This window comes from Mollisia scopiformis, assembly GCF_001500285.1.
Source record: "Mollisia scopiformis unplaced genomic scaffold LY89scaffold_9, whole genome shotgun sequence".
NCBI lineage: Eukaryota > Fungi > Ascomycota > Leotiomycetes > Helotiales > Mollisiaceae > Mollisia > Mollisia scopiformis.
In genome coordinates, this window is record NW_017263589.1 from 1,080,982 (window position 1) to 1,108,847 (window position 27,866).

Consider the following 27,866-nt stretch of genomic DNA (forward strand, 5'->3'; position numbering starts at 1 on the left):
AAGCTTATTATTTTCTTTGATAAGTCCTCATTCCTGAGGAATAAACATAACGTATCCCAGCTTTGGGATTTATTTTCTAGTGTCACAGTAAACTGATTACTAAAAACGCTTCATCTATTCACTACGACTGCAAGAAGTTACTATCCTCCCAGGACCATCTCCATCGGAATTCAACAATTCGATTATCTGAAACTCAAAATGGAACACCTTACTATCCAAGAGATCTCTTCGCCACCTGAATTCACATTCCCACAATCAGACGTCCGCCTCAGAATCACTTACAAGGGTGCTCCTGCATATGCTCACGTGTGCTCTCATGCCATGATACTCGCATCTGATGTATGGAAGGTCTTCTTATTTCCTCCTTGGTCGAACCAAGCAACCGCAGAGCCAGTTCAAGACCTCGACTTTACCGAAGATAATGCAGAAGCTCTACTCGTGCTACTTTGCGTTGTGCATTTGAGATTCGGGGACATCATGTACGACAGCCCACCAAAACAAGTTCTCATCGATCTTGCCTTTCTTTGCGACCAATATTTCTGCCACCATCTGATTCGGCCCTGGGCCGGAAATTGGATTGATCGACAGTTCGGATTTGATATTGCTGAAAATAGCGGTTGGTTCGGTGGAAGAAGCGCTGCTGACTTGCTCCCAATAATCATGGTAGCATAACTATTTCGTCCAGCATCGAAGCCCGACTACTTTGAAAAGGGCGTGTATTGGCTATTTAACGAGAATCGTGTATACAACCTTCCAGAATTCCATCGCGACTGGCCCTTACCAAAGGGTCTAATGAGTACGTACCTTCCTGTGTTCCATACATGTCGTTGACTAAATATATCAGGGACTATTATGATTGCCCGTAATGAGGCGATCGATGCTCTTCTCGCAGTGATACACGAATATCAGGCAGATCTTGACGAGCGAGAGGCCATATGTTCTAAGCATCATCAAAAGTGCAAGAGGTTCAGTAAGAGCGGTCTTTACCACCAAAAGACTGCGGCTGACTCGATATCCGTGGCACAAATCACACGTACCAAATTCAACGTCGCGAGGCAATACCACGGAGAAGTCATACGTGACAGAGAGTTACGGTTGCATGACGAAGTGAAGGAAAAGATCAATACCATCCGGAATGACCATTGGAAGACGCCTTGGGAGACAGTAAAACCCCTAGCAAGACCGGATGTTCGAAAAGGAGACAATCGACTTCGCATCGAAAACATCACGGGTGAATGGCGGAAGGGCGACCCGAGTAACGCGAAGCACTTTACAGGAGCAACGGCTCGTTATAGAACGACTTAAAGTCGATAAAATACTCGTTATTGTAACCGATTATTACTAAGTGAAACTCGTCATTTTAATCCAACTTACACTGTAGGCAAAGCACTAAGTATATTTTTCAGAAAGTATTTTTAAGCTTTTTGGGAACCTTTTCGGCGCTCTTGGAGCATTGTTGTTAAAACTTGACAAAAAGTGAATAGAGATTAGATTAAGTGTGATTGATTAAAAAACGAGAAATCGAAACGCGTGACGATGTGGTAAATCTTGCTTAGTTGAGTCGCTCAGGGTGCTCAGATTACTCAGGCGAGTCGACTAAGCGGAGGGTGATACCGCCTAAGTAAGAGCGGTAAACTTACTACTCTAACCGCGTGGGAAGTAGAAAAGAGAGAAAATTTATCGACAATACCAAATAATTGACAACAACAGAAGACTTGACAGAGAAATCAGCATGTCCTCCAAGACAATTAGATCGACACTTATTGCAGTGCCTCAAGCACTATCGATATTAAGCTAACTTATTACGCAGACGTCCACATGACAGATATTGTTGTTGAGACATTGTGATTTGAGTTGCTTTCCAAGAAGCGTTAGATACTTAGATCGTGTTTATATAGACCTAGGTAGAACAACAAACGAGCCGTGCAGTTTACAGTGAATCGATATGCTGACTCATGGAAAAGCTTTGCACAGTATTGGGGAGGGGGTGAATACTAATTTGCTTCAAGGAACGTGGAGCTTGAAAATCTGGCTGGCAAATCCAAGTATAAAAGAACAGAATTTTTTCTTTCAGATCTCTCAACAATCAATGGAATTTACCACATGCGCTTCGCAGGGGGTCCCTGGTGGACGTATAAGATTTCATGATCAGTGCTGACATGGTCTCCGGGACACTGTGAGACTGTGACAAGATGGGAGAGGTTTTACTGTTTTCGAGCAATGACAGACGAAAGAGATCGCCAAGTTGAAATCCACTGTCAACACGCAGAGATACAACAAGTGCTACTAGCTTCAGCATCTTGATTAGTTGAAATCCCACCTACGGCCAAGATAACTCTTAATTTCGTCCCGTTTCATCCATAGTTAGGTTGAAAGTACGTTGACAACAAAAGCAATTCCACTTTCATTGATAGCAGAAATAATCCGACAATTCATTCCCCCAAAAACAAAGAGTGGCAGAAGGCTTGAGACACTATCCAAAAAGGTCAAGGGATTCGTGGTTCAATTGCTGGACCAGGTCCCCCCATGTTCCGTGACCCTGAGCGTTTGTTTGTTTGATTGATTTGAATCGGCCGCTCCGTCCGCTTTTTTATACTTCTTGGATGTGGCCTGAAGAAAGGATCCTTCTGTTGCACGCACTAAGTGAATAAGAACTCTAGAAAAGTTGGTAGTTTTTCAGCTCGAGGTGAATGCAATACTATCCCTGCTGGCCCAGCAAATTCACTCTGTCTCCCTCTCTTTTGACTCATGACTGAATGCCGCCTTGGAGGCTTGGAGTATAAAATCTCTCAACACTCCAGACTTGGAAAACATCTTCCACATCCTGAAGAAAGTCTACTGTGATCAAGGTAGTAACACGGATCACTCTAAAACTTTCTATATTGAGTGTATATATTACTGACCCTGCTGTCTCTAGTGAGTGCACCAAGAAGAAAATCACCTTTTAGTTTTCAGTCATTCTAAGACAGTGTTGACAACGAATTTTTGGTTAACAACAAATTCTCTCTTTTTGGTCACAGCGACCAAAACTGCGTACAAGAGACCAAGAAGACTAGTTCAAAGGAAAGACACTCACGTCCAGGGGCCGGCACGAGGGGCAAGCTGGCTTTAGCGGCCGTGACTCGGGGAATGGTTTGGCCGGACACAAGAGAGAGGAGACATCCTTATATACCCATCCGCCTTGTGGCCTTGCTCCCTTTCCTGCTACGCGGATGGATTCACTTGAACCGCGTTCTTGACGCAACGAATCTGGACGCAGAATAAATTGAGTAGAAAAGTATATAACGCAAGCGAAAACACCTTTCCAAAACATAAACAATCGTCAACAAGCAGACCAAGCAAACTATTGGGTTGCCCGTCTGCGATCCGTGGAGGCCCGGGACACACCCTCCGTTGCAACTTTACCACCCCTTTCACACACCACTTAACCTCTGCAGCAAACAAAAGTCTTCCGCGAAATTACTACTTATCGCTGTCAAAACTCCTTCTGGTTTCAATTATATGTAAAAGGCACGAGGAACTTTCCCCGTCTCCAAACCAACCCAAGAAAAACAGCACCCGAACCACAACGTCGGGCCTCAACACCAACCTCCAATCCTCACATGGATGTACGCGCAGATATGTTGTGGCTATAGCGCAACTAATTGAGGAGCACGAAAAGGGCGTTTATATAGACACTAGCGCCACCCTAGTACTCTTAACCTTACTAATTCTAGATTTTGGAGATTCACTTGCATCCCAAAATCACTTCTCTTCCTAGCTGCTGTACATCCATCCCTCTCAATCTCCCAAATCCAATCCGCACAAACACCAACCCCAAACACCCAAACCTGGTCCAACATCCCAACTCTTCAATTCTCCATCTCCTTTCAAACAATCTCCAGCGAGAGAACAATCTCCACCAAACCAAGGAACAACATCAGCACGGGTCGGCCGACCCGATATCCGAATCTAGTAATCCAACGCTGCGAGCAAGCAAGCCACGGAATCCTTCCTTCTCTGGCTCTTATTTTATTTCCCCACTCACTGCAGATTTCCGGTTCGATGATTCCAACAGCGTGGAAATATGAATGAGTGAGATGCTGGATGTGGGCTGGCTGGCTGAGGGGAGATACATGTTGGGATGAGGTAAGACGAAGTGGTTATGGTTGGTGTTGTTGGTACGAGGCGTTGGATTTGGGGAGCTGGGTGGGGTAAGCACTTGTGTTTTTGGTGGAGTTGAAGTGGTTTTGGACATGCGAGATAGAAGATCCAGAGAGGGCAAAGAATTCAGACGCGATTGAGGGACGGAGAGACACAGAGTACAAGGCAGAATGTAACGGGTATCATTCTATCGACGATTTTGATCAAACTAAGTACCAATTGTCCATCCACCATTTCATACACATACATCCCCATCCTATTCCCAGATCCGCAGAACGCCCGCAATGCAACGCTAAGATTCAGACTTCTCTTCCATCTGCATCTTGACCCCCTTATCATCCATAGACATTAAAGAAAGTAACCTCTCCTCCCCTAGCTTAAATACCAGCATGGCTATAAGGCTCATAAGCGCCTCCTCTCTCAGCCTTTACATTATGCGCTGGCGTAGCATATTGTTGAGCATTGTAGATTCCGCTCTGTTGTCCACCGTGATATCCAGTCTCTTCAACACGCTGGTACGCACCGGACGGGATAAGCTTCTCCGCATCCTCGCCGTTCCTGCTGCGGCGGGATTTCTTGCTGTGGTGATCGGCCGCGCAGCAACAGATGGTGAACATCCAGAAGAAGCCGCTGGCGATGCTGAACACGACTGCCAACCAAGTTGTAGCGAGGAAGGAAGTGTTGATGGAAGACTTAGCGCCGTAGGCTTTGGCGACGGAATCGATGGCACCCGTCACGATGGAGGCTTCGACGGTGGCCATGATTGAGGCGGCAATGACGGTGGTGGTTGATAGGCCGGAGATCAGGAATGTGATGCAAGAGCCGGCGCGGGAGCAGAAGGCGAAGAGGGAGAGGACGATTTCGATCGCGCAGGTGATGGCTGCGATGATGTAGACTACTTCGGTCCATTTGGAGAAGATGGTGAAGGTGTGGAGGGCGCTCGTTAGAGACTTGGGGAGAGTGACGGTTGTGCCTGTGGTGGAGCTTGCGAGGTTCGTGATGGTGGTTGTGTTCAGTGCCGTAGCTGCCCAGTTGAACTTCGCAGAGGTGCAGTTTGTCTTGCTTCCAGTGACAGCGCAGTAGTTCCAGAGGGAAACCTTGTAGGAGTCTGCGAGACCGAGATCAGCGGCCGTGATGTTGACGGATGTCGATGCGGTTGCGGCTGCGTTGCCCAGAGCGGCGATGGTGAGGGCTGAGAAATGATCTTCTCTCTTGACGAGGTTTTCGAGATTCTGGAGATCGGAGGACGAGATAGACAGGTTCTGGGTCTTGACTTCGAAGAGATCGAGGCTCTTGTTCGAGATTCCTGCGAGCATTGCGATCATGATGCAGACCAGGCTGGCGAGGGTCAAGCCAAACGGCAAGCCGACGCAAACAAATCTTCCGAAACCCATGTTGACGGTATTATTAACGATTGGAAGTGTTCGAATCGAACAAAGGTGTTGACAATCTGGCGATGTCGAGGTAGAGAAATTCAGAGGTTGAGGGTGAACGGTGATGTTGTATGATGTAGGATTTTTTTGGTCAGGAGGCGTGGAGTTTCGTGTTTATATGAAGGAGGAAGTTTGCTTGGTGGTGGTGCAGGGCGCAGCGCAGCCTCTCGTAATGGCCGGCCGCTGAGCGGGACTCGAAGGCTCAGGGTCACAGGGGTGTGGCTGAGTATGACGACCTCCGAAGGCTATCCTGGAGTGAGAATTCTATTCTTTTGGGGAATATTTCAGGAGAAGAGCACACACAATTCTACGAACATGTCACTTCACTTATATGCGCATCAATTGTTGTTTTGCTCTCCATTAATTCTTGATTGCTGTGGGAACATTCGTTGTCACGAACAACATGATTGTCAGTCCCCTTGAAGATCTCCATATTCAAAACAACGCGGTCCGCCTGAATGGGCCAGGACCCTTTTCGCTAAATCACCTAATGCGGTTAATGGTTTCTCGCCTTCTTGTACCTGAACGACCTTGCCATCTATTTTTGTCGTCGCCAGCGTGGCGGATGAGCCGACGTACTCCACTTCTGAAGACAAATCCAGCCACCTGACTCGCCGGATTGCGAACTCTAAGGTTGACTCCACGTCAGCAAAAGAGGGCTGTTATCGTCGAGAGCATTTGTGGGAGGCTGGATGGAAGAGGATGGCTAGATCGACTTGAGGCTTTGAATAGGAGACGCATAACTAGATTCGTACCTGGTGGGGTCGCAAACGTTTCACATTCTGCGAGATCTTGTCGGCCGACGAATCCCAGGGGAGAGATCTGAATGCCCAAATGCAGGTTAGCCTTCACGTGTGTATTTCCCCACGCATAGGGGTCAGAGCTTGATGCGGCATTTTGAGTGATGACGCTCGTATTGTAATGTGACTTTAAGCTTTGCAGGTATCATCCAAGCGCCTGGCATCTGAATGAGATATGGAACCCTTGTTTGGGGCGAAAACTTACAGTTCTTTCGAAGTCATGTGGTTGAGAATCTGCTGTGACCGCGCTACCGTTCCAGAAGAAATCCTGATATATAGACTGCCCCTAATCTTTCTCTTCTTCTGGTTTTGGAACGGTTCTCGAAGCATTTCGCCACCAATTTGCCATTGAATCAATCAATCGAGTAGTCGTCTCTACTCCGCCAATTATTGTCTTTGCCTGGAAGCCTCGACCGAAGTATTGCCCCAGATGCCGTAGTCAACGAATTGGATGCGAGGACGGACATTAGTGAGAAAGCTGTCGAAAATCTTGATAGATCGCTTTTTGCTTGAATTTCTACCACGGGCTCCCATTCGACTTCCCTGAAGGGCGACTTTTCGGTGAGACAGGTCAGGGGAATTGTTAGCCTCTATGAACCGTTACTCCATCTCAGATCCATGGTAGGCACTAGCAGAAGCCAAAGCCATGGCACTTTGCCTACTCTAGATACGAAATATATGAAGGATAGTCATTGAAGTTTTCAATTGTCGAGTTTCTCTGCGGCTAGACATATGACCGGAGAAATGTCTGGCATGCTGTGAGCACTTAGGATGAGCCTGAGGAGATATTCCAAGAAACACGAGGATCTGCCATTAGTTCTTCCCCTCTCGCAACGAGATCCAACTGTCATTCTCCACAAGCAATGATGAATTCTGGGGTGGTTGCTGGTGGGCAGGCACATGTGCGACTTGCCCACATTCAAAGTCTTGAATGTCTGAAAATAACATGGAACAATTGAACATTGATCTCTTCCCAAGGAATCATTCTGAGATGTATTCCTTGAAGGACTACAATCCAGAATGTCCATCGTTTCTTCTCCTTCCTAGCCATGTTCTGTGCTTTGGGATATTTTAGGTTAGCAGATTAAGAGATTTTGGCTCATGGCTCCGGCGTTCGTCTGCATGACCCTCCTCATTCCTAGCTATGTCACTCAGCAGACTGCTTTACTATCTTGCAAGTCTGATGCCCCCATACTGCTGCTTAATGGGCAAATAGCTGGCCAGCTTGTATCAATCCATATTGATTCGAACATACTGAATATTCCAGACAATTTAAGGTGCCTAATGTGCGGGGGTTGAAAGGAGTTTTGGGGCAGAGAGATGCGATCGGAATGTGCGTTCCATGGAGCCCACAATCTTATTGATGGTAGAGAGCATAATCAGATTTAAAAGAAGAAGTAGTCGACCAAGAAGATAATCTAGCTCTTCAGTCACGAATTATGTTGACATTGTGGTGACGTAGATCCCGTGAGAGGTGATGCACTTCATCCATTTTCGACATAAGTCCGAACATTCAGACACGAAATAAGATCTAACCACAATTGTACAGGGTTTGTTTACAACACTTGTTGTTGAGTCAAGTTGCAAAGATTGATCGTTTGTAAAAAGAAATCATACGAGGTTGAGAATTCCAGGAAAACATATGGCCCCTGTCTCTATGACTACGCCAAGGCTAGCCCACACAAGGAGAAGGCCAGGCAGCTAAACTGACTTTCTGCCCAAGCAACGAAAGCAAAGAAACCATCGTCAACTTTCAGCCTCGACTCGCTGATCATCCCAACCCCTGAGTATTGATCCGACTTGGATTCACCATCAACGAGTGCGTCAATCCAGCTGGCGAATTCTCCGTTTTCTGCCTCAAGTGTTCAGCCTCTTCTGCCCCCGTGCGACAAGGTCTCTCTTCTGACGACACGACCCCCACAATTCCCTTTACGACGTCCAGCCTTACGCAAGACCACCGCCGGTATCGTGGAACATTGTCGTCGACCACTTGAACGGTGCGCGGTTAGCAGAATTACCTCATTGGTATGTGATTCCCTCGTTCTTGAACTCCTCTTCCCTCCGCCTCCAGCTTCGTTGTCTTTTCTTCCCACCTGACCTCGATGCATGGACACTTTCCTATTCTAGCCTACTCGGCGAGACTTCCTTCCTCGAGACCCAAGAAGAACTCTGATCATTCTGCGTGCTCTATGCGAACAATCGCAACTCGTTCTAGATCTCTATTCTGCACATGTGCTTACAAAAGTTGTGACTCAGGATTCGACGTACCGACATAGATTCACAATCCCTGCGAACTCTCCGAACGACGATTCCGATAAACACATCCCTTCCGACGACGACTCTACTCTTGATTCGATCGCAGACTCAAAAATCACCTTCAATTGAGAAGACGGACTTTCGAACTACAAACGGGGATATACATCTAGACAGACCAAATTCCATCGGCCCCGAGTAGCCTATCTCCGAGTATTCTGTTCGTGTCTTTGACCTCCCCTCTGGGGTACGGACATACAAGACTACATATTCAGCTGAGTTAGAAGCGTTCATACCATCCAAGAAGCCAGCTTTTCGAACACCACGATTGAGCAAACCACATCGAAACGCGGCTTGTGAATATGGGAAACCAACCCTCCAAGGGCTCTGGAGCGAACTCACCGAAAGGTGGTGCGTCCCAGGCGTCATTGGGCGACAACCTTCAATCATATCCTTCATTCAGTAAAGCAGATACCAAGGAATCGACGCGATCATTCCGTTCGTCTTTGGGCTCCAAGATTCGAGGCAAGACGGACAGCCCGCGCAATTCTACATCAGCCTTGAGCAATGGCGAAACGATCGTGGATAGATCAGATGTTGCCTCGGTGAAATCTGGAAAGAGTTCGCGCTCAGCACGTCGTCCAGATGCAGAAGATTCCCCGATTTCAGCCCCTACGTCACCTGGAGCAGAGTCCCCAGATGGCGGTGCGACTTTGGATGATCCGGAGCCTCCTCCATCCCCAATTCAGTCGGCATCCATGAAAGCAGGGCATCATGATGTGGATGCTGCACAGCGAAGTGGAGAGGTCGATCACGTCTCTGATCAACCTCCTTCGGGCGGAACGAACCCACACACGCATCTCCAAGCGGCTGGAGCCTCGATCTTGGTAAAGAGGGCGAACACGATCAATCCAATTACGCAGGATCCTGTCGAGACTTCAACACCAGATCAAGATGGGGCACCAGGGTCTTCCGTGGCAATGGGAGACTTGAAGGATTCGGACATCGATGACTATATCAAGAGACTCTTGGACGCAGGATATGCTGGAAAGAGCACAAAGGGGGTTGTTCTTAGAAATGCAGAGATTACCTCGATCTGCTCCCGAGTCAGAGAGATTCTGCTGGAACAGCCACCATTGATTGAGTTGGAGGCCCCTGTGAAGATTGTGGGCGATATTCATGGGCAATACTCCGACCTTATCCGCATGTTCGAGATGTGCGGCTTTCCCCCATCATCGAACTTCCTGTTTCTGGGCGATTATGTCGATCGAGGCAAGCATTCGTTGGAAACGATACTGCTTCTCATGTGCTACAAGATCAAGTATCCGGAGAACTTTTTCTTGCTACGGGGAAACCACGAATGTGCGAATGTTACAAGAGTGTATGGGTTTTATGATGAGTGTAAACGAAGGTGCAACGTGAAGATCTGGAAGACATTTGTAGATACATTCAATTGCGTAAGTATCCCAATCCCTTAGGTTTGAAGGCCTGGCTAATGAATGACATAGCTCCCAATCGCTGCAATCGTTGCAGGAAAGATCTTTTGTGTCCACGGCGGACTCTCCCCGGCTCTCAGTCATATGGACGACATTCGAAATATTGCCCGACCTACCGATGTGCCTGATTATGGCTTGCTGAACGATTTACTGTGGTCTGATCCCGCAGATCAAGAAAAGGACTGGGAAACCAGCGAAAGAGGTGTCAGTTACTCTTTCGGAAAGAAGGTCATAACAGATTTCCTCTCCCGACACGACTTCGATTTGGTCTGCAGAGCACACATGGTTGTTGAAGATGGGTACGAGTTCTTTGAGGACCGAATCTTGGTGACCGTGTTTTCTGCACCGAACTACTGTGGAGAATTCGACAACTATGGGGCGGTGATGAGCGTTTCTACCGAATTGCTCTGCAGTTTTGAGCTACTGAAACCTTTGGACTCGAGTGCTCTGAAGAGCCAGATGAAGAAGAGCAGGAATAAGCGCAACAGTATGCTGAACAGTCCGCCACCTTCTGGTTTCATCCCACAGAGCGTTTAGAAGATCGAACGGGAGCATCACAATCACAACTATTTTATGGGACATCTGTATCGATCATACGGATCCAAATATCTGGTACATCTAGAAAGGCTTATGGTAATGTGCGTTTGGCATAAGATGATGAAACGGTATCGCATTAGTCACGGAGACTAGGCTATCAACGAGTTTTGCTTCAACGAATACCACGACGAGGGCTTCGGACAATGAGGGTAGCACGGCAACAACTTGGCTCAGGCCGTCCTCTCCTTTCTTCATCGCGATACATGGTCATTTGGGAGGATACTGGCGTTTCTACATTGAGCATATCCCTTTTTGAGGTCTGGGCTCTGAGTGGGGGGTTTGGTGGGGGTTTCCATGCACTGGGTTGGCGAAATGCCATATTTCTGTCAAGATGGGCATTGCATGAGATGATGAGACGAAAGATGGGGAGGATGGTGGTGAGACGTGTGTCTTATATCTGTATTTGTATTGCTAGCGATGAATTGGGTGCTGGGATCAGATGGCTTTAGTCCATAGGGATGAAATATGAATGCAATGGATTCGATTGAAGTTAATGCTTGCTATCAAGTACTTGAATTCTCTTTGTTCTTGCCGGTCGTGAATTGTGACTTGACTTCCAATTTTATATGATGTCCTTGTTAAGGAGAGTATTTTTGAGGTTTCATTGTACTTGCTGTGATTTCGGACTTTGAACCCTTAACTGTACCAGAAGTTCACGATACTTTGGAGTGTCCATTGTCCGTGCTGAATTGGGATTTCGAACGTTCAAATTTACCAGTGAATCACAGTACTTTGAGTTTTCATTATCCGTGCTGCGAATTAGGACTTGGAATCCCTCGATTGTACTATGCACTATCTAGTATTTTAAATTTTCTTTGTACTTGTCATGAATTGGGACATTGATTTCGGGATCTTAGTTTCTTTGTTCTATAGTACCCCACATTCAATCATCATGACAGACATTCAGCTACACTAAAGTCCGATTCCACTCAGAACTCCCCTGTGTTGACTTTCTAAAATCACTAACTCGTATCAGAAACTATATCAACTTGAAGTAGGTAGGTAGGTAACTTGGTAGGCAGTTGCTACTCCGAGAATCAACCGATCGCTTCTCGAACCGATTGGCCGATCGTCTCTATACTCGTATCGACGGGCCGTAGCCGCTTTTGATCTGCGCCTTCCTTTTTTCCAGGCAAAAATAAACCTTCAACTCTTGTCTACTTAAACCACAACTTTACACTTCCTCCTTACAACAACAATAACAACAGCATCCAAACCAAAGAAAGACAATAGAAACTCAAGATGCCAGTCTCCAAGAAGATGAAGGTTCGTCCGCCGGATACCAAGCCCTGCCCATCCTTACAGCAAAACGAAGGCAAAGATGCTGATATGGTGATAACTACAGGTCCAGCGCGAACATCGCAAAGCTGAGGCAGCTGGTACTAGGGCTCCGGTCAAGGCGAATGGGTTGCCGGTCAAGGCGCCTAAGCCTACTAGTCTTGTGGGTTTACTTCTTTTCTTTTCGGTGGTGTTTGATGTGTTCCTTTGAGTATATTGAGGGGACTAGGGGCGGGGTAGTGGGAGAATAAAGGGAGGAGCTGTTGGAGATGAGGTTGTGGTGTGGGTGAGAGGGAGGGAAATGCGATAAGCGGACGAATCTGCCACACGAGCGATACGACCAAGAGAGGATGCAAAGGACGAATTACTTTCCTGGCGAGTCTGCCGGGTTATAAGGGAGAGGGACTACCGGAGAATAGGGGAAATGAAGGGGAATCTGCAAAGCCAAGATGTGGACCGAGAGGGAAGAAGGGGTGCTAAGAAAGACTATTTCGGTACTCCAGCGAGTTTGCCCGATTTTGTCGATCACAATGTTGACTTTGAAGTCACAGAGCAGGAGACCGATGGCCTGAAACTCCATTTGAGAGCAATGTGCTACTCGAGCGAGTCTGCCAAACCTCTACCGGCCCCCACTCCCATCTGGAGAGAACACGAGAAGAGAAGAAATTTGAGGTGGACTGGCTGATATTCATGTCGCGCATCTAGTGCGCCAACTGCAAGAAGGAAATCGTCAACACCAACCTGAAGCAACTCGAAGTCCACGCCGAAACCCACGACCAAAAAGTCTGGACCAAGGAGAAGTGCTGGCCTGATATCTTCAAGGGCGAAACTGCTGCTGCTACTTAAGCGAGAACGAGCGAGGGATAGATAGATGGGATAAATTGCATGGCCTTAGAGGTTGAGAAGGGGAGGATGGGTGGCTTGCATAACAATCTTGCCTTTTGTTCATGGCGTTGCGAGGCGCTTGGAGATGGGAGGGATAGTAATGGAATCGATGGGTGATGATTGATGAATAGACAATTTTTCGAGGCTTGCTGGTGCAGTGTGCAAGCAAGTGAAGATTTGTTGGTGCTGAAGTCGGTAGGGGTGAGACAATCTTGAAGTATCAATGATTTGATTTTGTTTCCCTTTGCCTGTTTTCTGTTGAAGAGCGCAACTTTGCCATTCTTCGAGCGCGCCTTGTCTTTTTGTACATCAAGTGATGTTTCCAGCAAACAGAAGACTTGGAAGCTGCTACGATAGCGAATTCTTACGCGCTGGGGCGAACGCGGAGCCTCCAATTGTCAATGTACAGCAGGATCAAAATGCTTTTTCCAAACAGCAAGCTCCATTGTTTCTACAAGCCTTCTTTCGAAAGCATATGTATTTCTTAGGCATATATCAAGGCTATGATACCCCTACTTAGGTTGGTAATCTTCCTCACTCATTTGTACTTTATTTTAGACTACTGTCTTCGTTATATATCAGCGTGTCCGCAGACTGTCAATAGGCGTTGAGGAATTGAGCCTTGCCGGAAGAACTTCGGGAATCATGCTAGACAAGTGTAGGGACAAAACATCTGTGCCGGGCGGCCGCTCCCCGCTATTCCGTTGTCTAAGTGTCTGTTTAGCTTTTTAACTCGATCTAGACTACCCAGGGTCTTCGGAGATCTCAACTCGACGGATGGACATGTGACTTGACTATGGGCTTTATTCAAGACTATTCCTAAGAACAGAGCATCATACGCGTCGATAGATCCTCAACTCGAGCAGCTACAACAGCGCGTCAGCCATCTTGTTCAGATCTCTATTTGTGTGCCGCTGTCGTTCCTCAGCTTTGTCTTTTGAAGAGAGGTCCAGAGTCTCGCAAACCCCATCTCTATCACGTTCTTCTGGCGGCTTGCTTTCGATACCAAATCACAATCCCACGCCCGCTTCCTCCTCGCACACTACCAACTTTCAACTCCGTGGCCAACCTTCTTCAACCACAGCAGTCTCTTCGACCATTGCATCACAATGCCTCCGCTTCGAACGCCGTCTGGAATGATAGTCGAAGATACGGACGTTACACCTGCTGAGTAAGTTTCCTTCATTTCCCACCAGAGGCTGTAGCTAACTCCTACCCAAGTATGGTTGCATTCTCAATATCCCAACGGATCCGTGACTCTGAGCCTGGAGAGCTGATGGCTCCAGACCCACGAGAACTCAGGAGCCAACTTCGAGATACCCAAAAAGAACTCGAATTCGCCAAGAAGAGGGAGGACATCATGAGGTCTGTGATTACAGTATTGGAGGCGCGGAGTGGGAGCGATCCTTCTCTGGATGTAAGATCCCTCCAAATACAACTGGAAAGGGCCAACGACAAGCTGGAGAATTTGGCAGCGACAAGTTCGAGTCGAATCTCAGAGTTAGAGTTGCAAATCAGCAATACTCCCTCGATAGGACTCAACAATGATCTCACAGAGCAACTTGAAGTCACCCGTCTTGAGCTCGCTGCTAAGAAAGCAAGCATATCGGACTTGGAAGAGCGAGCTGATATGTCTGACAACACGATCGAGACATTACGTTCAACACAGTCGGCATTGGAGGAACAGTTCAGGTGTTCAAGACTCGAGATAGAGACCCTGACGGAGATCAATGCCAGCCTTGTCAAGTCAACTGCAGAAGACAAGAAGGATCATAAGAAGGCTGAACAGAAGCACAACAAAGCAATGCTCTCTATCAAAAGAGAGTACACGAAGAACATCGACAGAATCACAGAAGAGCACTCCAGCGAAATCTCCAAACTCACACAAGATGCTGTGAATCTTCGACAACTGTCAGATACTGCGCATACCAAGTTGATTGAGGTGGAAGAACGCCTTCGTGCGAAGGAAACTCACAATCTCGCTCTGACTGAGCAAATCCACGATGTCCACGCAAAAGCTGCAGAAGCAATGAAGCAAAAGTCTGGCAATTACATCCGACAATTGAAAGAGCAGTTGGCAACCAAGACCGCTACAGAAATCGAGACAGCAGGGAAGATTTCGACGCTCAACGCACAATTGGAGAAGTCGATGAAGAAGAATCAAAAGCACGACGAACAAGTGCAAATTGCTGGTGACAAGTACCGGACTATGAAGAAGGATCTCATAGCTGTGAAGGAGGAGAACAGGATGATCCAAGAGGGCTTGGACACCAGCGACAAGATGTGTCAGGCCCAGAAGCAGGACAATATAGCGCTGCAAGACAAGATCAAGACGCTGGAAGATCAATTGGCGGAGCATCACCAAGTCACCCTCACACTACGAGCCAACGAGGCAATGTCCAAGGATCGGACCGAGAAGGCTGTAGCAGCAGCAGTCAGCGACAAAGATGCCCTGATTGCCGACCTACAAAAGAAGGTCGACTCATTGTCCGACGAAGTTGTTGCTCGGAATCTACGGATCGAAGAACTGGAGGCTCGTAATGTCGGGTACAATGCCGCTGATGCTGCAACTCGAAACACGAACGCTGAATTAGCGAATTCCTTTGTGGCAAGTGCGCAAGAGAAGATCCGGGCATTGGAGCAGTTGATGAAGAACCTCAGCGTCGTACTTCCGAGTACTGGAAGTGCGGAACCAAAGCCTACTGGGGAGAAGTCTTGAGTGGTGGAAAGAGTGTGTTTGTAGCAGGTGTTGTAAGACAGAGATAATGAACGGAATCAAGCCAATAATCAGAACGTACTATTACCTTGCCTGTTGTGATTGATACCTCCAGTGAACTTCGTACAACATGCCAGACTACAAAAAATAAGACTATCTTAAAGATTGCAACTCTAGGCAACTTGTTGCAGACAACAAGACTGAAAGTCAAGTTCCCAATGACTAAGATATCGGAGGACACTCACGTATGATCTACCCCTGAAAGTTCCCAGCACGTGAGGTCCCGAGGTCTACCGGCGCTTCCTTCTTGCTCCGCAGACCTTCACTGTTTGTATTAATACCCTCAAGCAGTCGAGTTCAATCCGTTCATTATGTGCTGTATCTATTCGACCCCAATTGACGAACATTCAGTTTAATAATGCATTATATATAATAATGTTAGGGATAATCGAGATTTGACTTCTTGTCACCATAAGTGCTGTCCAGAGAAAGGCCATTTTGGCAGAGAAGGCTTCAATGTGGGACCACAGTAAGTGATTGCAATTCAAACTGCCTTGTTGGAATTGTAGACACGGCTGTAATAATAATTCTGCGAAGACGTGTCATTTCAAGTGACGCACGTTGATTCGTGGGATTTAGCCTGAAGCTTCATATATCTCCTTCATAGCGCGAAACAAGAAACAAGCTTCATCAAAGGAGCAGATCAAGTCTGCATTTCAACATTCTTGTCGACAATGAAAGACTTGAAGCTTCGATGTCCGCAGTATGGCATCTAGATATAGATTTGCTGCGAGGGTGTTTTGCTTAGTTGCCATCACGTGCTTGCTGTATGGATTCTATCATGGAACCATTTGGGCCTTCTCGAGAGGTGCACCTTCCAAAGAAGTGCTTAACTCTCTTAATTTGAGTGAGGATGAGTGTCGGGCTACATTTCCGTATTTGATGAAGGAGATTGACGATGCGGTGTCTCGAGGTCCGTTCAAGTTGGATAAGGAGCCGGATGATTATCAAGGGCTCGTACAAGCAAGAATCAAAAATGGGAAGGTACATTACTGCAGTCTACTATTTGCTGAAACGTTTGTTAATTCGAATTAGCTTTATATCATCTCTGCTGGAAGTCGACTTTCCAGGGATATGCTCTATGTACAAGTCCATGCTATGATTCAAAAGCTCTTCACTGATTACTGTTCAGGAGCGAGAGGCTATCCTTCACCAGATATATCGAGCTCTTATCACTTCTCCAGAACCGATCCCGGATACAATTTTTACATTTTCCATCCTAGATACTGTTCGGGAAAATGTATGGTGTTTTGCTCGTAGCAATGATCCAAAAATCCAAGGCAGCTATTGGGTCATGCCACATTTCAGCTTCTGGTCTTGGCCAAAATCGTTTATTGGTACAGTTGACGAAGCTCTGGCCAAGACAGATGTCATAGAGCGCGATATTCCGTGGTCAAAGAAAATTGATAAAGTGGTTTGGAGGGGTACCGCATGGTTCAACTCTATTGGCAACAATGCTTTACGACCAAATTTGATAGCTGCTACGAAAGGAAAAGATTGGGCTGACGTTCAAATCTTGGAATGGGGCACGAATGCAGATTCGGCAAAGAATGCTCTCAATATCGAAGACTTTTGCAAGTACAAATACATTATATACACTGAAGTAAGTCTTAAGTCACAATATGAGTTTGGAGATTGATGGGGGCAGGGCATCACATATTCGGGTCGTCTACCATATCATCAAGCTTGTGCATCCATCATCATTACTCCTCCACCTAGTTACCTCATGCATAACACCCATCTCATGCGACCTCTCTTCTCGTCTTCCCTGTCACTCTCGCCAGGTTCCAAGACCAACAAGCAGCCAAACACAGATGCACGGTGGCTAAAGTCATATAAAGCATCCCAAGCCAACGTCGTTTTCGTGGATCCAGAATGGAAAGATCTCGAGCAGACTGTAATGTGGCTGAGAGCCCATCCGGATGTAGCAGAAGGTATCGCGAATCGACAGAGGAAAATGATAGCGGAGGCGGGATACCTGTCTCCGGCTTCAGAAGTATGTTATTGGAGATCTTTGATCAGAGGATGGAGTCAGGTTGTGGAGATCGATGAGGAAGTTTGGGGGAAGTGGGATAGTCAGGGTGTTGAGAATGGGGAGGGCATTAGATGGGAGACCTTCAGCCTGACGGGGAAGGCGGATTGGAGTTAAACACCTAAACTCATGAACAATGATTCTCTTTCCGTATATCAAGTTCCATTACTTGAACATCGTAGCGATTGGAATAGAAGATCATATTGTTCCAGAATTTGTGGGTCAATATAAGGGTATCAAATCTCATGGGTGAGCTAAGATTTGAGGGGCCTAGTTGTGTAATAACGACATGGATTCCCCCTTATTCCGAGGGTTTGAAGAGTCTACACTTCTCACTTATATTGTCCCACAAGCTCTAGAACAATGTTGTCTTATATTGTAGATGGCATATTTGGTATGGTGCACGTGACTGGTCTTGATAGCCTTGCCAAGCTGATTTTCCAACCTCTCGGGCGTTCTAAAATCTTACACTGTGACTGCAAGCGTCAACTCAAGTTCATCACTTCTTCGACTAGACCAGGAACTCGATAAAATTAGTTCTCCATTTTCTCATTCACGATTCAGCTGTAGCTGCAGGAAGCCGGGTCTTGGCTGGCGTGTCTTATAGAAGCTTGGAGGTGATTGGACGACCACATCTTCAAGCAAACCGATAAAACAGTCTATAATCTTCTGAGTCATCTCTTCAATCCTCAAGAAACAACCCCAGATTTATGGAAGCCAAGATGGAGGATCTTATCAAAGCAATCTACACAACGCCGATTATCGACAATCATGCTCACCCTCTCCTGGTCCCACCTGCCGTCAACACCTATCCACTCCTGTCAATTACCACGGAAGCACATGGCGATGCTATCAAAGCGACAACAACGTCTCTTTCACATATACGAGCTGTCAAGCAACTATCTGACATTCTGGGGTGCCCACCTACATGGGAAGACGTCGTCAATGCACTGAACGTTGAAAATGCGAAGCCTCACCATGCTTGGGCCAAGCGATGCTTCGAAGGTATCGAGACCGTTTTAGTTGATGATGGTCTCGGTAACAAAGATGAAATCTATGACTATGGCTGGCACGACAGATTGACCAGAAGTGAATGCAAGAAGATTGTTCGCATCGAGAAGGTCGCTGAAGAGATCATCGATACCCTGATGAAGAATACCGAACTCAGCCCTGACGATATCTTCAGTGGTACGAGGGAAGCCTTCGAAATGGTCATCAAGGATGCGATTGAAGATCCTGATGTTGTAGGCTTCAAGTCTGTCATATGTTATCGCACGGGCTTGGATATCCCACCCCATCTATCAATCTCAGAGGTCAGAGAGGCTTTCACTGACCACATCACTTCGTTGCAGGAAGATGGTGTCACCCATTTTACAAGAGTTGATGGACAGCCAATGAATGCTTACCTGGTCAACAAGACAGCTCATCTGATTGCCAATTCAGATGGTCCGAAGAAGCCGTTTCAATTCCACACTGGTCTGGGCGACAACGATATCACCCTCACCAAATCATCACCATCCCATCTTCAACAATTCATCCGAAAGTATCCCGAGGTACCTATTGTTTTGCTTCATGCCAGTTATCCCTGGACCAAAGAAGCGGGATATCTTGCTAGTGTCTATGAAAATGTGTACGCCGACATTGGAGAGGTCTTTCCGTTTGTTAGTAAGGACGGACAAGAAAAAGTGGTCCGAGAAATCCTTGAACTTTGCCCTACAGAGAAGTTATGCTGGTCTACAGACGGACATTGGTTTCCGGAGACCTACCTTCTCGCTATCATCCAAATGAGGGAAGCTTTCCAAAAGGTAGGTCGTCCAGCGTTGTCACGTGAGAATAATACTTACTATCAAACCAGGTTTTCACGGAATACGTGCAAGATGGAGCTTTGACTGTCCCGCAAGCTATTAGAGCTGTGGAAGACATACTTTTCACAACGTCTAACAACCTGTATGATCTCGGACTAGAGATGAAGCCCTTGCCCATCACCACAGATCTTCCTAGCAGGCTGCTTGAGGCTCCAAAGTCGGACGCCCAAGTATTGACCAAGTTCCTGACGGACAATCCTACTGTTAAGTTCTTGCGAATTCAATACCTTGATTATACAGCTACTTCTCGCCTGAGGGTTCTCCCGGTCAGAGAAGCAACAGCCATGCTGAAAAAGAGTCCTGATTTGCAACTTAGCGCCACTCCAGCTTTACTTGGATTGCTCCAGCACGATGTTATCATTCCTGGAGTGACGGCATCTGGCGAATACATTCTTCACCCAGTCCTTTCATCTCTCAAGCCAGGCCCTTACAAAGGCTACGCATTCGCGCAAAGCGAGTTCCGCAATGTAGATGGATCTGAAGTCCCTCTTTGTCCCCGTACTGCTCTTCGTCGCATCGTTACCCAAGCCGCGTCACAGAATTTGACCTTCCTCCTCGGTTTCGAGATCGAGATCGTCTTCATGAGTCGCTCCGCAACAGATGGCTCACTTTCCCCACTCAAAAACTCAGCTGGTCACGCATATGGCTCATCTCGCACCCTCCACGGCAACGAGATATTGGACTTGCTTGAGGACATCTACGATACGCTGGAAGCAGCTGATATCCACCTCCAACAATGGCACTCAGAGGCCGCTCAGGGCCAATACGAGTTCGTGCTTCCGCCTTCTCCTCCGCTTGAAGCGGTCGATATGTTGATCCAGGCTCGTGAAATCATCACAACAGTAGCAGCGAATTATTCCATTCGCGCAACCATGTTCCCAAAACCCTTCCCTATGATGGCAGGTACTGCTACACACGCCCATATGTCCATCTCTTCCCCTGGAGGCGATGAGAAGCAGGTTTGGGAACCTTTCTGGGCTGGAGTATTGAAGCATTATAGAGCTATTATCGCCTTCACCTACAGCAATCCTGCCAGTTACGATCGCATGGTAGACAGCTGCTGGGCCGGTGGACGATGGGTTTGCTGGGGAACTCAGAACAAAGAGGCGCCCCTGAGGAGAGTCGAAGGCTCGCATTTTGAGATGAAGACTCTGGATGGATTGGCAAATCCTTACTTTGCAATTGCCGCAATCATTGCTGCTGGACTTATTGGTGTTGAAGGCAAGGAACCTTTGTTGCTTGGTGATGCGGAGAAGGATCCGGGTCAGTTGACGGCCGAGGAGAGGAAGGAGTTGGGTATCACGGAGATGTTCCCACCTGACTTGCCAGCTGCTTTGGAGGCGTTGGTTGCTAATAAGGAGATGGTGAACTTACTGGGCAGTGAGTTGGTAGAAAGATATGTTAACGTTAAGAAGGCAGAGATGGAGATGCAGGGGAAGATGGAGACAGATAAGAGGAGAAATTGGCTTCTGGAAAGATATTAGAGGCTGAATGAAGAAGTACAGAGGTGTTTGTGGCAGGCGTCGATTCTGTTTTATGAAGGGAAATCCCCAATTATGATTCTGCTTCTACAAAATTTTGTATCTAATTATCCTATGAATTACGATACATGAGGAATGCTTGCTGCCCATGTTGCAGTATAAGCATCGACAGGCAAGAAACACAAAGTTCTAAAAATCTCGATGAGGATGTAAAGACGTGCCAGGCTGTAAACAACAAAAAATACAAAGGCTATAGATGTCGCCAGCTCAGCACGGATTATATCTTCAATCCTGCCCAGAATCCGGGCGCCGAGTTCAACTTCGAGGGCTCGACTAAACAAGTACGTGATGCAAAGGAACAATACCGGTAAGCAGGTACATATCACAGAAGATGCTCTCCACAGATTCCGCTCAATCTCAGACGGAAAGTGGAAATTCCAAGCCAACACGTGCAAAACTCCAAATATCACACCTCCAAGAGTTAGGCCCATCTCAGTTCCCATGTATCCGGTATACGATTCCTTGCCATCCCATACCGTGCTATTGCTCACTATCGAGCCATCGTACTGTGGAGTCCGGACCCACTTTGGCAGAGGCACAAACTCGGACATGCTGAAAGCACTGTATTCCACTTCGGCATACTCCCCTAGTTGTCGGACCAAATCAGCTGGCACTGCAGCAGGGTATCTCAAAATCGGTAATGGAATCTGCACATCTTTTGGTTTGTTCCAAGACGAGGCATAAATGAAAATCCCGCAGACTGAGAATGCCGCGACAGCAAGCTCTAACTGCGATATTGCTAGGTGTCGAGCAGCTCGTACAATGACTTGGAACGCCATCCAGAATATCTGGCCCATGGCGATTGCTTTCGAGAATGCGTCGCTTTTGGATCTAGCGTTGAGCTCCTCCTTTGTGATGGCAGGAAGCCTCTTCAGGATTTTCTTGTCCCGAAGCATGTAGAGTTGGTCTGCCGTAAGATGATAGCATTCAGGGGCTAAGAACTCGCTCGGTTCATCGCTATAGCGTACTTCGAGCCCCGATTCTGTACGTGGGTCCATTCCTCGGCTATCCTGTGACCAGTTCTCTGACGCTCGTTGTGTCCCAACATCTGTTGAGGGTCGATCCTGATTCGGAGACGCTATGGGATCAATATCTTGAAGCGCTGTCCATTGATTATTTCGATATGAAGTCCGTGCTGTGTCTTGAAGCTCCTCGTGGGAGCCATCAGAAGTGATGGTTGCGGGGCTGGTCTGGCGTCTCTTCAGCCCACCTGAGCCTTCAGGTGTAACGAAGCCCGGTGGGCCTGTGTATATCGGTTGGATGGAAGAAATGGAATCATTCTCGACAGCTTGGATCACAAATCCGCCCATGTTCAAGAACATACCATGCGTCAATGACCATTCCACCCCATCCTCCTCAATGAACTTCTTCAGCAACTCATTTACTTCCTTTGCATGCACGAGAGCTCCCAGCGAAATAGAAAGAAGAAGCTCTGGAGCCAACATGGTAAGAATCATCCATTTTGTCTTCATCCAAATGCCCTTGAGAAACCATTTGCAATCGCCTATCCATCCTGGATCCTGATCGCCTCTTTGCTCTGGGACATTAAGATGCAAAATGGTCCATGTGCAGGCGATCAACGTAAAGAGACAACTCCAGAGGATGTCGAGAGTGCTGCGACTGCTTGTACTGAAGACAAAATTGACGGGCTCCGCAAGGCTCGAGCAATTTGGAGTGAACGTCGTATATCCGAGGACGCTGGGGACAAGGAGACTAGGGAGGAAGATGTAGCGATATAAGAGCAACATAGCTGATAGAGTCAAACTTCGCGCATATGATAGACAAGCCAAATTGACATAATGAAACAAGATATGGCAGATGAAAATGGAAAATTGCAATGCAGCCTTACTTAAGGTGCGAAGATGCACAACACGAGCCGCAACGGATGACGGGCTTACAGCTGAATTGGGGCCTTTGGGATTGTCAGGGATGTTACTATCCTGTGAGGTTGATTGGTACAGCAGCTTTGGCTTGCTTGGCTTGCAGAAATGTAGCCATTCAGCTTGGTGCATGTAATTGGGGGCCGGAAGCATTTGAAAGGAAGACTGGAACAAGGTGCCAATTGCCAAAGACCAGAAGAGAATGTGGAGAGTTCTCGAAAATGGGGACGAGAGGTTTCGTCTTTTCGGACAAGATCAACAACAGCCAGTGGACTCCTCTCCTCGACAAGATGAATCATTTTCTCCGAAAGATTCGAAGTGCTCTTTTGTACTCAACCGAGAAAAGTTGCACAGCCACACCAACTCTTCGGCCAAAGCGCAATTGCCAAAGCAGTTTAGCTCAAAGTTGGCTCAAGACTATTTATAGCCGGTCATTGGACGACAACCTGCATATTGCCGCCGACATGCAAGAATCAGGGTAAGGTAAAGGAAACCCCGCCATCAGCACTGTAAGTCGCGTCTCTTTTCTCAGCTCTCTCTTCTTCATCTTTCTCCCAAGTTCTCAAGTACTCGCAAGATTTCACTGCACAACATCTGCGCAAGGCGCTGGATTTGGCATAATGGCTACACGACCTGGAGAGGATCTGGCAGCTACCCTGTGAGCTTGCGGCCCTGAATATGCAGCTCTGATGTGTCATGCTGATAAGCCGCAGCTTTGCAGATGTACATTACTACTACGGTCCTCCAAATGCGAAACCTCCCCATCATCGATTCGATAAGAGTTCATATATTTATCTGTTTGAAAATGCTTCTCAGCGGAGGGCGAGAATAGAGGTTGCCAACAATGCAGGAACACCGGAGCAGGATGCGTTCAATGGCTGTTAGTATGAAGCACCGGAGATTTGAACGTCGCTGATCACTGGCAGATCTGGATAATGCGCATGTCCACTACTCGTACAAGCATTCCACTCTTGTCACCGTAACGGTCGATGGAACTGGTCAACCAAGTGCTGTTCAAAATACTCAAGAATGGCATCTGCCAACTTTCGATCCTCGAAACGAGAACAAATATATGTATAGGCTTCATACAGTGGACTTGTACTTCTGGGCCAAGGAAGATGCGATTGTGTTTGTGAATGGTATCAGAAGAGTCTTGCCTCCACAACAAATTACAGTTCAGGATGAACCTACGGCGCCCCCACCTCACCAAGAGGAAATGAGCCCAGTGGTCCAGCAATTGGAGAATATTGCAATCTCCGATCCTTCATATCAACAAGGACGTACTCGAGATTCCCGAACAACAAGTTCTTCCGTGTCAGGTCCACCAATATCAGCCACTCCTCAGGGCCAGGAAGCTTCAAACTTCGCGTCAATGGCCTACAACCCCGCAGCACCCGCAGCCCCAGAAGCTATTCGTCATAGGGAGAAGACTCCTCCACCAGAAGATGGAGCAGGCAATCCTCTCATGGCAGCCGCAACAACAGACCAAGGCCAAGCCTTTGGCGCCCCTCCCTACGGCCAACAAGGCTTCTCAGGCCCACCCGGACAACCCGGTCCTTACTTCCCCAGCGCGCTCTCAGGCCCAGCACCACCCTCTCAATTCGCCCAGCAACAGCAAACCCAACCAGGACCCCAATCGCCCTTCGCTCAACACTTCCAGAACACATTCGCGCCGCCTCCTACTGCGGACACAAGAAATGCTCCCTACGCACAACCACCACCCAGCGCCCCTCCAGCCTATCAAGCCCATATCCCGGTAACCCAGCAATTTGCCCAATACCCCGGTTCCCCAGGTCTCTCATCCCCAGGAATGAACACTCCCGGTATTTACTCACCCGGCCTCACTTCTCCAAACGCGCAATTCATGCCAGCGCAAGATCCCGTGCCAGGGATATCGCACTCGGTTACGGCGCCTCCGGGAGGGTTTTCGCAGTATAATTATCAGCAGACGAGTAATACGAAGCCGTTGATGACGGATTACAGTATTCATCAGCAAGTTTATAGGCCGACGGACACGGAAGCGAAGGGGCATAGTAAGGGGAAGGAGTTGGCGCCGCCGAGGGGCAAGTTGGAGGCTGGGGCGGGGAGTTTGGAGAGGAGTGTTACGGGGTTGTTGAAGAAGTTGGAGAAGAAGATTGGGTAGGTGTGGTGGCGTGTAGGTGGGGGAGGCTCGGTGAATTCCGTTTTGGATGAGGAATGAGAAATCACCCCCCCCCCCCATACTCCATGGGCTTGATGCCTAGCAGCGGCGAAACAACTATCGGGCAACGCCTGGCAGCAGCGAAACAATTATCGGGCGTGCGAATGTAGTTGTTTCGCTGCTGCTAGGCGTTAAGCTCGTTGAGTGGGGTACGTGCAGGTTGGGAAGAGAAGGATGTTTTGTCGACTTCAATTAGCGACCGTTTTGAGCGAGATCTTGAGAATGTTTGGACTATAATTCTATTCCTTTTGAGCTGAGCTGAGCTCAAGTAAGCTTCATCACGCACTATCCTATTTTGATTGTCCGGCCCCAAGAAATGGAACGGAACGGTCCGAGGTTTCCAGAGCGGAGTAACCTCAACCGAAATCAATAATCAACAGACCAAGACAAAAGGTATCCGTACACCATCCTATCCTATTGCAGCCCACATTTTCATAACGCCAGTCATCCCAAGCTTCCCTTCCCATTCCCAATACTCCAACTCATATCACAACCCAGCGCCCACGTGATTCGCCACTGCCCGTGAAACTTTGGAAGCTTCACAACTCAAGCTCGTCCTCCACATCAGAGTAAGTCATATCCCCATAACCTTCATCTTGGTAACCAAACTGTCCACCAACTCCCGATAGATCATCCTGTCCCCACGTGCCAGAATAAGTTGTGTTGGAAGGAGGTTGTGGATGCGACTCGCGACGAGTTTGGCGGTATGGATCTGAAGTGAAGGAGCCGGCTTGAGCTTGGACTGTGTAGTTGCGAGAGTGAATGGTGGATGCAGTGGTAGATGTTGAGGATTGGGACGTGTTGTTGTAAGGAGAGGAGGAGGTGAAGGAGGTTGTGGGCGGGAAGTAAGGTGTGTAGCGATGGTAAGGGAAGGGAGAAGGTTCTTCGAAACGTTGCATTGAGAAGTTTGTGGTGTCATGAGGATGTGTTGTGTAGTTGTAGCTAGGTGTTGGAATTGGATGAGCGCGAGAGAGATGTTGAGGAGAGGATGAGGTGTTGTATTGGGTATGTGAGGTGTGGGCGTAGGGTGAGGTGTTGGGTGGTGTGCCAAGATGGGACTGAGTGTTCTTAAGGGAGGAATAGGAAGTGGCATCGTATGGGGAAGTGTTGTTGGTGAGAGGAGTGACGGTGGGAGAGGTCGACCTGGTATGACTTGGAGCACTTGGAGCAGAAGAGTTAGGAGAGGGGTCATCATTCAAAAGCGAAAGTATATGTTGGAGTGATGCCACAGGCAATGAGACATGAAAGGAGGAAGAGAGCATACGGTGATGATAGCGCACTTTGGCGAGAGCGTTTCTTGCTGGACACCATGAGGAGATAGATATTTGGAAACCAGGACGAAAGGATCATAAACCAAGATATATATGACAGTGACGAGACAAAAGTACCAGTCAGTAATAGAGAAGAGCGATGCAGATAAGAAACAAGAGAAAAGCGTGGAGAGGATGGCGATATAAATATTAAGCGCACCCGCCGGAGGGGAAGGAAGGGCAACGAAATTGCACAAATGTGGACCACGAGAAGTGCACAAATGCGACGGCATGGCTCCTTGACCAAGGCGCATCGGCGTGCGATTACCTCGATCCGTACAAAGGGAACGAGTGTGGGGAGTCAACTTGTGGGCATGGACAAGCAGAAGTGCAAGAAACATTATGGGGGTGGAAAGTGCAAAAACACAACCGAGCCAGCGCATGGAGAGGCGAACTCGACTTTGAGCCAGCGGACGGATACTCGCCGGTTGCCTCGTTCTTGAAATTTTCGATTCTAAGCTGCCTCCTTTTCCATAAAAGTTGAGTTCGGTTGCCTCGTTGTTTTTATAGCCTTAGATGATGTGGGGTTTTGGTTGCCTCGTCTCTGGACTCGGTACAGGTTTTGACGCCCCATTTTGGTGTTGCAGTTGGCGGAGGAGGCTGGAATTGGGAAAAGGCGCAGCATCCCGAACCGCCAGTTGGTGCGCAAAGTTGCGAACCACAAATGCACTTTTGAGGCCGGTTGGGAAGGCTGATAGGTCTGTAACATCGGACTAACTAAGTACAACACCAAAATGCGGGCTGAGACGTGGCCGTATTACTGTATAGAGTTCGCATACTGGAGGCGCTCCTATACCGACATTTGGAACCCCCACCTGTGCAGCCACTTCGCACTTCCCCCGTGCGCGACCTTTTGCGCCTTCCAGAACGTGCCCATTTCTTCTCAGTCACCCCATGCGTACGGGCAAGGATTTCGCAGGCTCCTGAACGCAACACTGACGTCGCAAACACCCGACACTTGAGTGAACTGCTGCACTTCCTGGGACCAGCCAATCCGACATCACTCACTCCCACAAGAACTTGAGGACAGAGCCCCATGCCATGGTGGTCTAGACCCTCAGAGACGTCGAACGATCTAGACGTCAAGCTCAACCTCAACAACCACATTGCGATCGCATCTCAGCCCTCTCAGCCTTGCACCCTGGGAAATGACATCACTGTAACCTTTCAGGGTTCAGGGCAGGATGGAGGGAAGGAGGTGAAATCTTCTGACAGAAGATCTAGACTTCATGGGCCGTGGTCTGCCTGACTTCGGAATACGGCATTGCAGTTCTCTCAAGAAGGGGATGTAGTGAAGAGAATCTGCGTATTCGCCGATACGATGAAACGGAATTCATGACCCGGGTTTTTGCACGATCGATTTGGGCTAGTCGTTTT

The 27,866-nt window shown here is 47.9% G+C and overlaps 11 protein-coding genes across 11 annotated transcripts; 8 read left to right on the forward strand and 3 right to left on the reverse strand.

Moving 5' to 3' along the window:
• Positions 1-198: 198 nt before the first annotated feature.
• Positions 199-1,305, forward strand: LY89DRAFT_732403 (uncharacterized protein; the record flags this gene model as incomplete). Its single annotated transcript, XM_018219677.1, has 3 exons — positions 199-616; positions 686-796; positions 845-1,305. 3 exons carry the CDS (start codon positions 199-201, stop codon positions 1,303-1,305), a joined length of 990 nt encoding a protein of 329 aa, XP_018073218.1.
• A 3,073-nt stretch (positions 1,306-4,378) lies between these two features.
• Positions 4,379-5,660, reverse strand: LY89DRAFT_506373 (SUR7 protein-like protein). Its single transcript, XM_018208030.1, has one exon. The coding sequence runs from the start codon at positions 5,535-5,537 to the stop codon at positions 4,521-4,523; it is 1,017 nt and encodes a 338-aa protein (XP_018073219.1). The 5' UTR covers positions 5,538-5,660; the 3' UTR covers positions 4,379-4,520.
• A 1,428-nt stretch (positions 5,661-7,088) lies between these two features.
• Positions 7,089-7,952, forward strand: LY89DRAFT_683711 (uncharacterized protein). Its single transcript, XM_018214751.1, has one exon. The coding sequence runs from the start codon at positions 7,478-7,480 to the stop codon at positions 7,673-7,675; it is 198 nt and encodes a 65-aa protein (XP_018073220.1). The 5' UTR covers positions 7,089-7,477; the 3' UTR covers positions 7,676-7,952.
• Positions 7,953-8,822: 870 nt separating this feature from the next.
• Positions 8,823-10,764, forward strand: LY89DRAFT_506393 (phospho protein phosphatase PPZ). The gene is made up of 2 exons (XM_018208031.1): positions 8,823-10,086; positions 10,138-10,764. Exons 1-2 carry the CDS (start codon positions 8,992-8,994, stop codon positions 10,660-10,662), a joined length of 1,620 nt encoding a protein of 539 aa, XP_018073221.1. The 5' UTR covers positions 8,823-8,991; the 3' UTR covers positions 10,663-10,764.
• A 1,200-nt stretch (positions 10,765-11,964) lies between these two features.
• On the forward strand, positions 11,965-12,846 carry LY89DRAFT_696295 (uncharacterized protein; the record flags this gene model as incomplete). Its single annotated transcript, XM_018216820.1, has 3 exons — positions 11,965-11,988; positions 12,068-12,163; positions 12,706-12,846. The coding sequence occupies 3 exons, from the start codon at positions 11,965-11,967 to the stop codon at positions 12,844-12,846; spliced, it is 261 nt and encodes an 86-aa protein (XP_018073222.1).
• Positions 12,847-13,994: 1,148 nt separating this feature from the next.
• On the forward strand, positions 13,995-15,604 carry LY89DRAFT_732407 (uncharacterized protein; the record flags this gene model as incomplete). The annotated part of the gene is made up of 2 exons (XM_018219678.1): positions 13,995-14,056; positions 14,107-15,604. 2 exons carry the CDS (start codon positions 13,995-13,997, stop codon positions 15,602-15,604), a joined length of 1,560 nt encoding a protein of 519 aa, XP_018073223.1.
• Positions 15,605-16,001: 397 nt separating this feature from the next.
• On the forward strand, positions 16,002-18,052 carry LY89DRAFT_613994 (uncharacterized protein). The gene is made up of 4 exons (XM_018210677.1): positions 16,002-16,645; positions 16,697-16,744; positions 16,794-17,264; positions 17,310-18,052. Exons 1-4 carry the CDS (start codon positions 16,367-16,369, stop codon positions 17,808-17,810), a joined length of 1,299 nt encoding a protein of 432 aa, XP_018073224.1. The 5' UTR covers positions 16,002-16,366; the 3' UTR covers positions 17,811-18,052.
• A 110-nt stretch (positions 18,053-18,162) lies between these two features.
• LY89DRAFT_683717 (glutamine synthetase/guanido kinase) lies at positions 18,163-21,224 on the forward strand. The gene is made up of 2 exons (XM_018214752.1): positions 18,163-19,498; positions 19,549-21,224. Exons 1-2 carry the CDS (start codon positions 18,416-18,418, stop codon positions 21,040-21,042), a joined length of 2,577 nt encoding a protein of 858 aa, XP_018073225.1. The 5' UTR covers positions 18,163-18,415; the 3' UTR covers positions 21,043-21,224.
• LY89DRAFT_780856 (uncharacterized protein) lies at positions 20,985-23,259 on the reverse strand. The gene is made up of 2 exons (XM_018222425.1): positions 22,998-23,259; positions 20,985-22,849 (listed from the first exon to the last, which is right to left on the reverse strand). Exon 2 carries the CDS (start codon positions 22,845-22,847, stop codon positions 21,159-21,161), a length of 1,689 nt encoding a protein of 562 aa, XP_018073226.1. The 5' UTR covers positions 22,848-22,849; positions 22,998-23,259; the 3' UTR covers positions 20,985-21,158.
• Positions 23,260-23,599: 340 nt separating this feature from the next.
• On the forward strand, positions 23,600-25,122 carry LY89DRAFT_696299 (uncharacterized protein; the record flags this gene model as incomplete). The annotated part of the gene is made up of 3 exons (XM_018216821.1): positions 23,600-23,637; positions 23,693-23,859; positions 23,906-25,122. The coding sequence occupies 3 exons, from the start codon at positions 23,600-23,602 to the stop codon at positions 25,120-25,122; spliced, it is 1,422 nt and encodes a 473-aa protein (XP_018073227.1).
• A 298-nt stretch (positions 25,123-25,420) lies between these two features.
• LY89DRAFT_506652 (uncharacterized protein) lies at positions 25,421-26,867 on the reverse strand. Its single transcript, XM_018208032.1, has 2 exons — positions 26,444-26,867; positions 25,421-26,340 (listed from the first exon to the last, which is right to left on the reverse strand). Exons 1-2 carry the CDS (start codon positions 26,527-26,529, stop codon positions 25,719-25,721), a joined length of 708 nt encoding a protein of 235 aa, XP_018073228.1. The 5' UTR covers positions 26,530-26,867; the 3' UTR covers positions 25,421-25,718.
• Between the last annotated feature and the right edge of the window lie 999 nt (positions 26,868-27,866).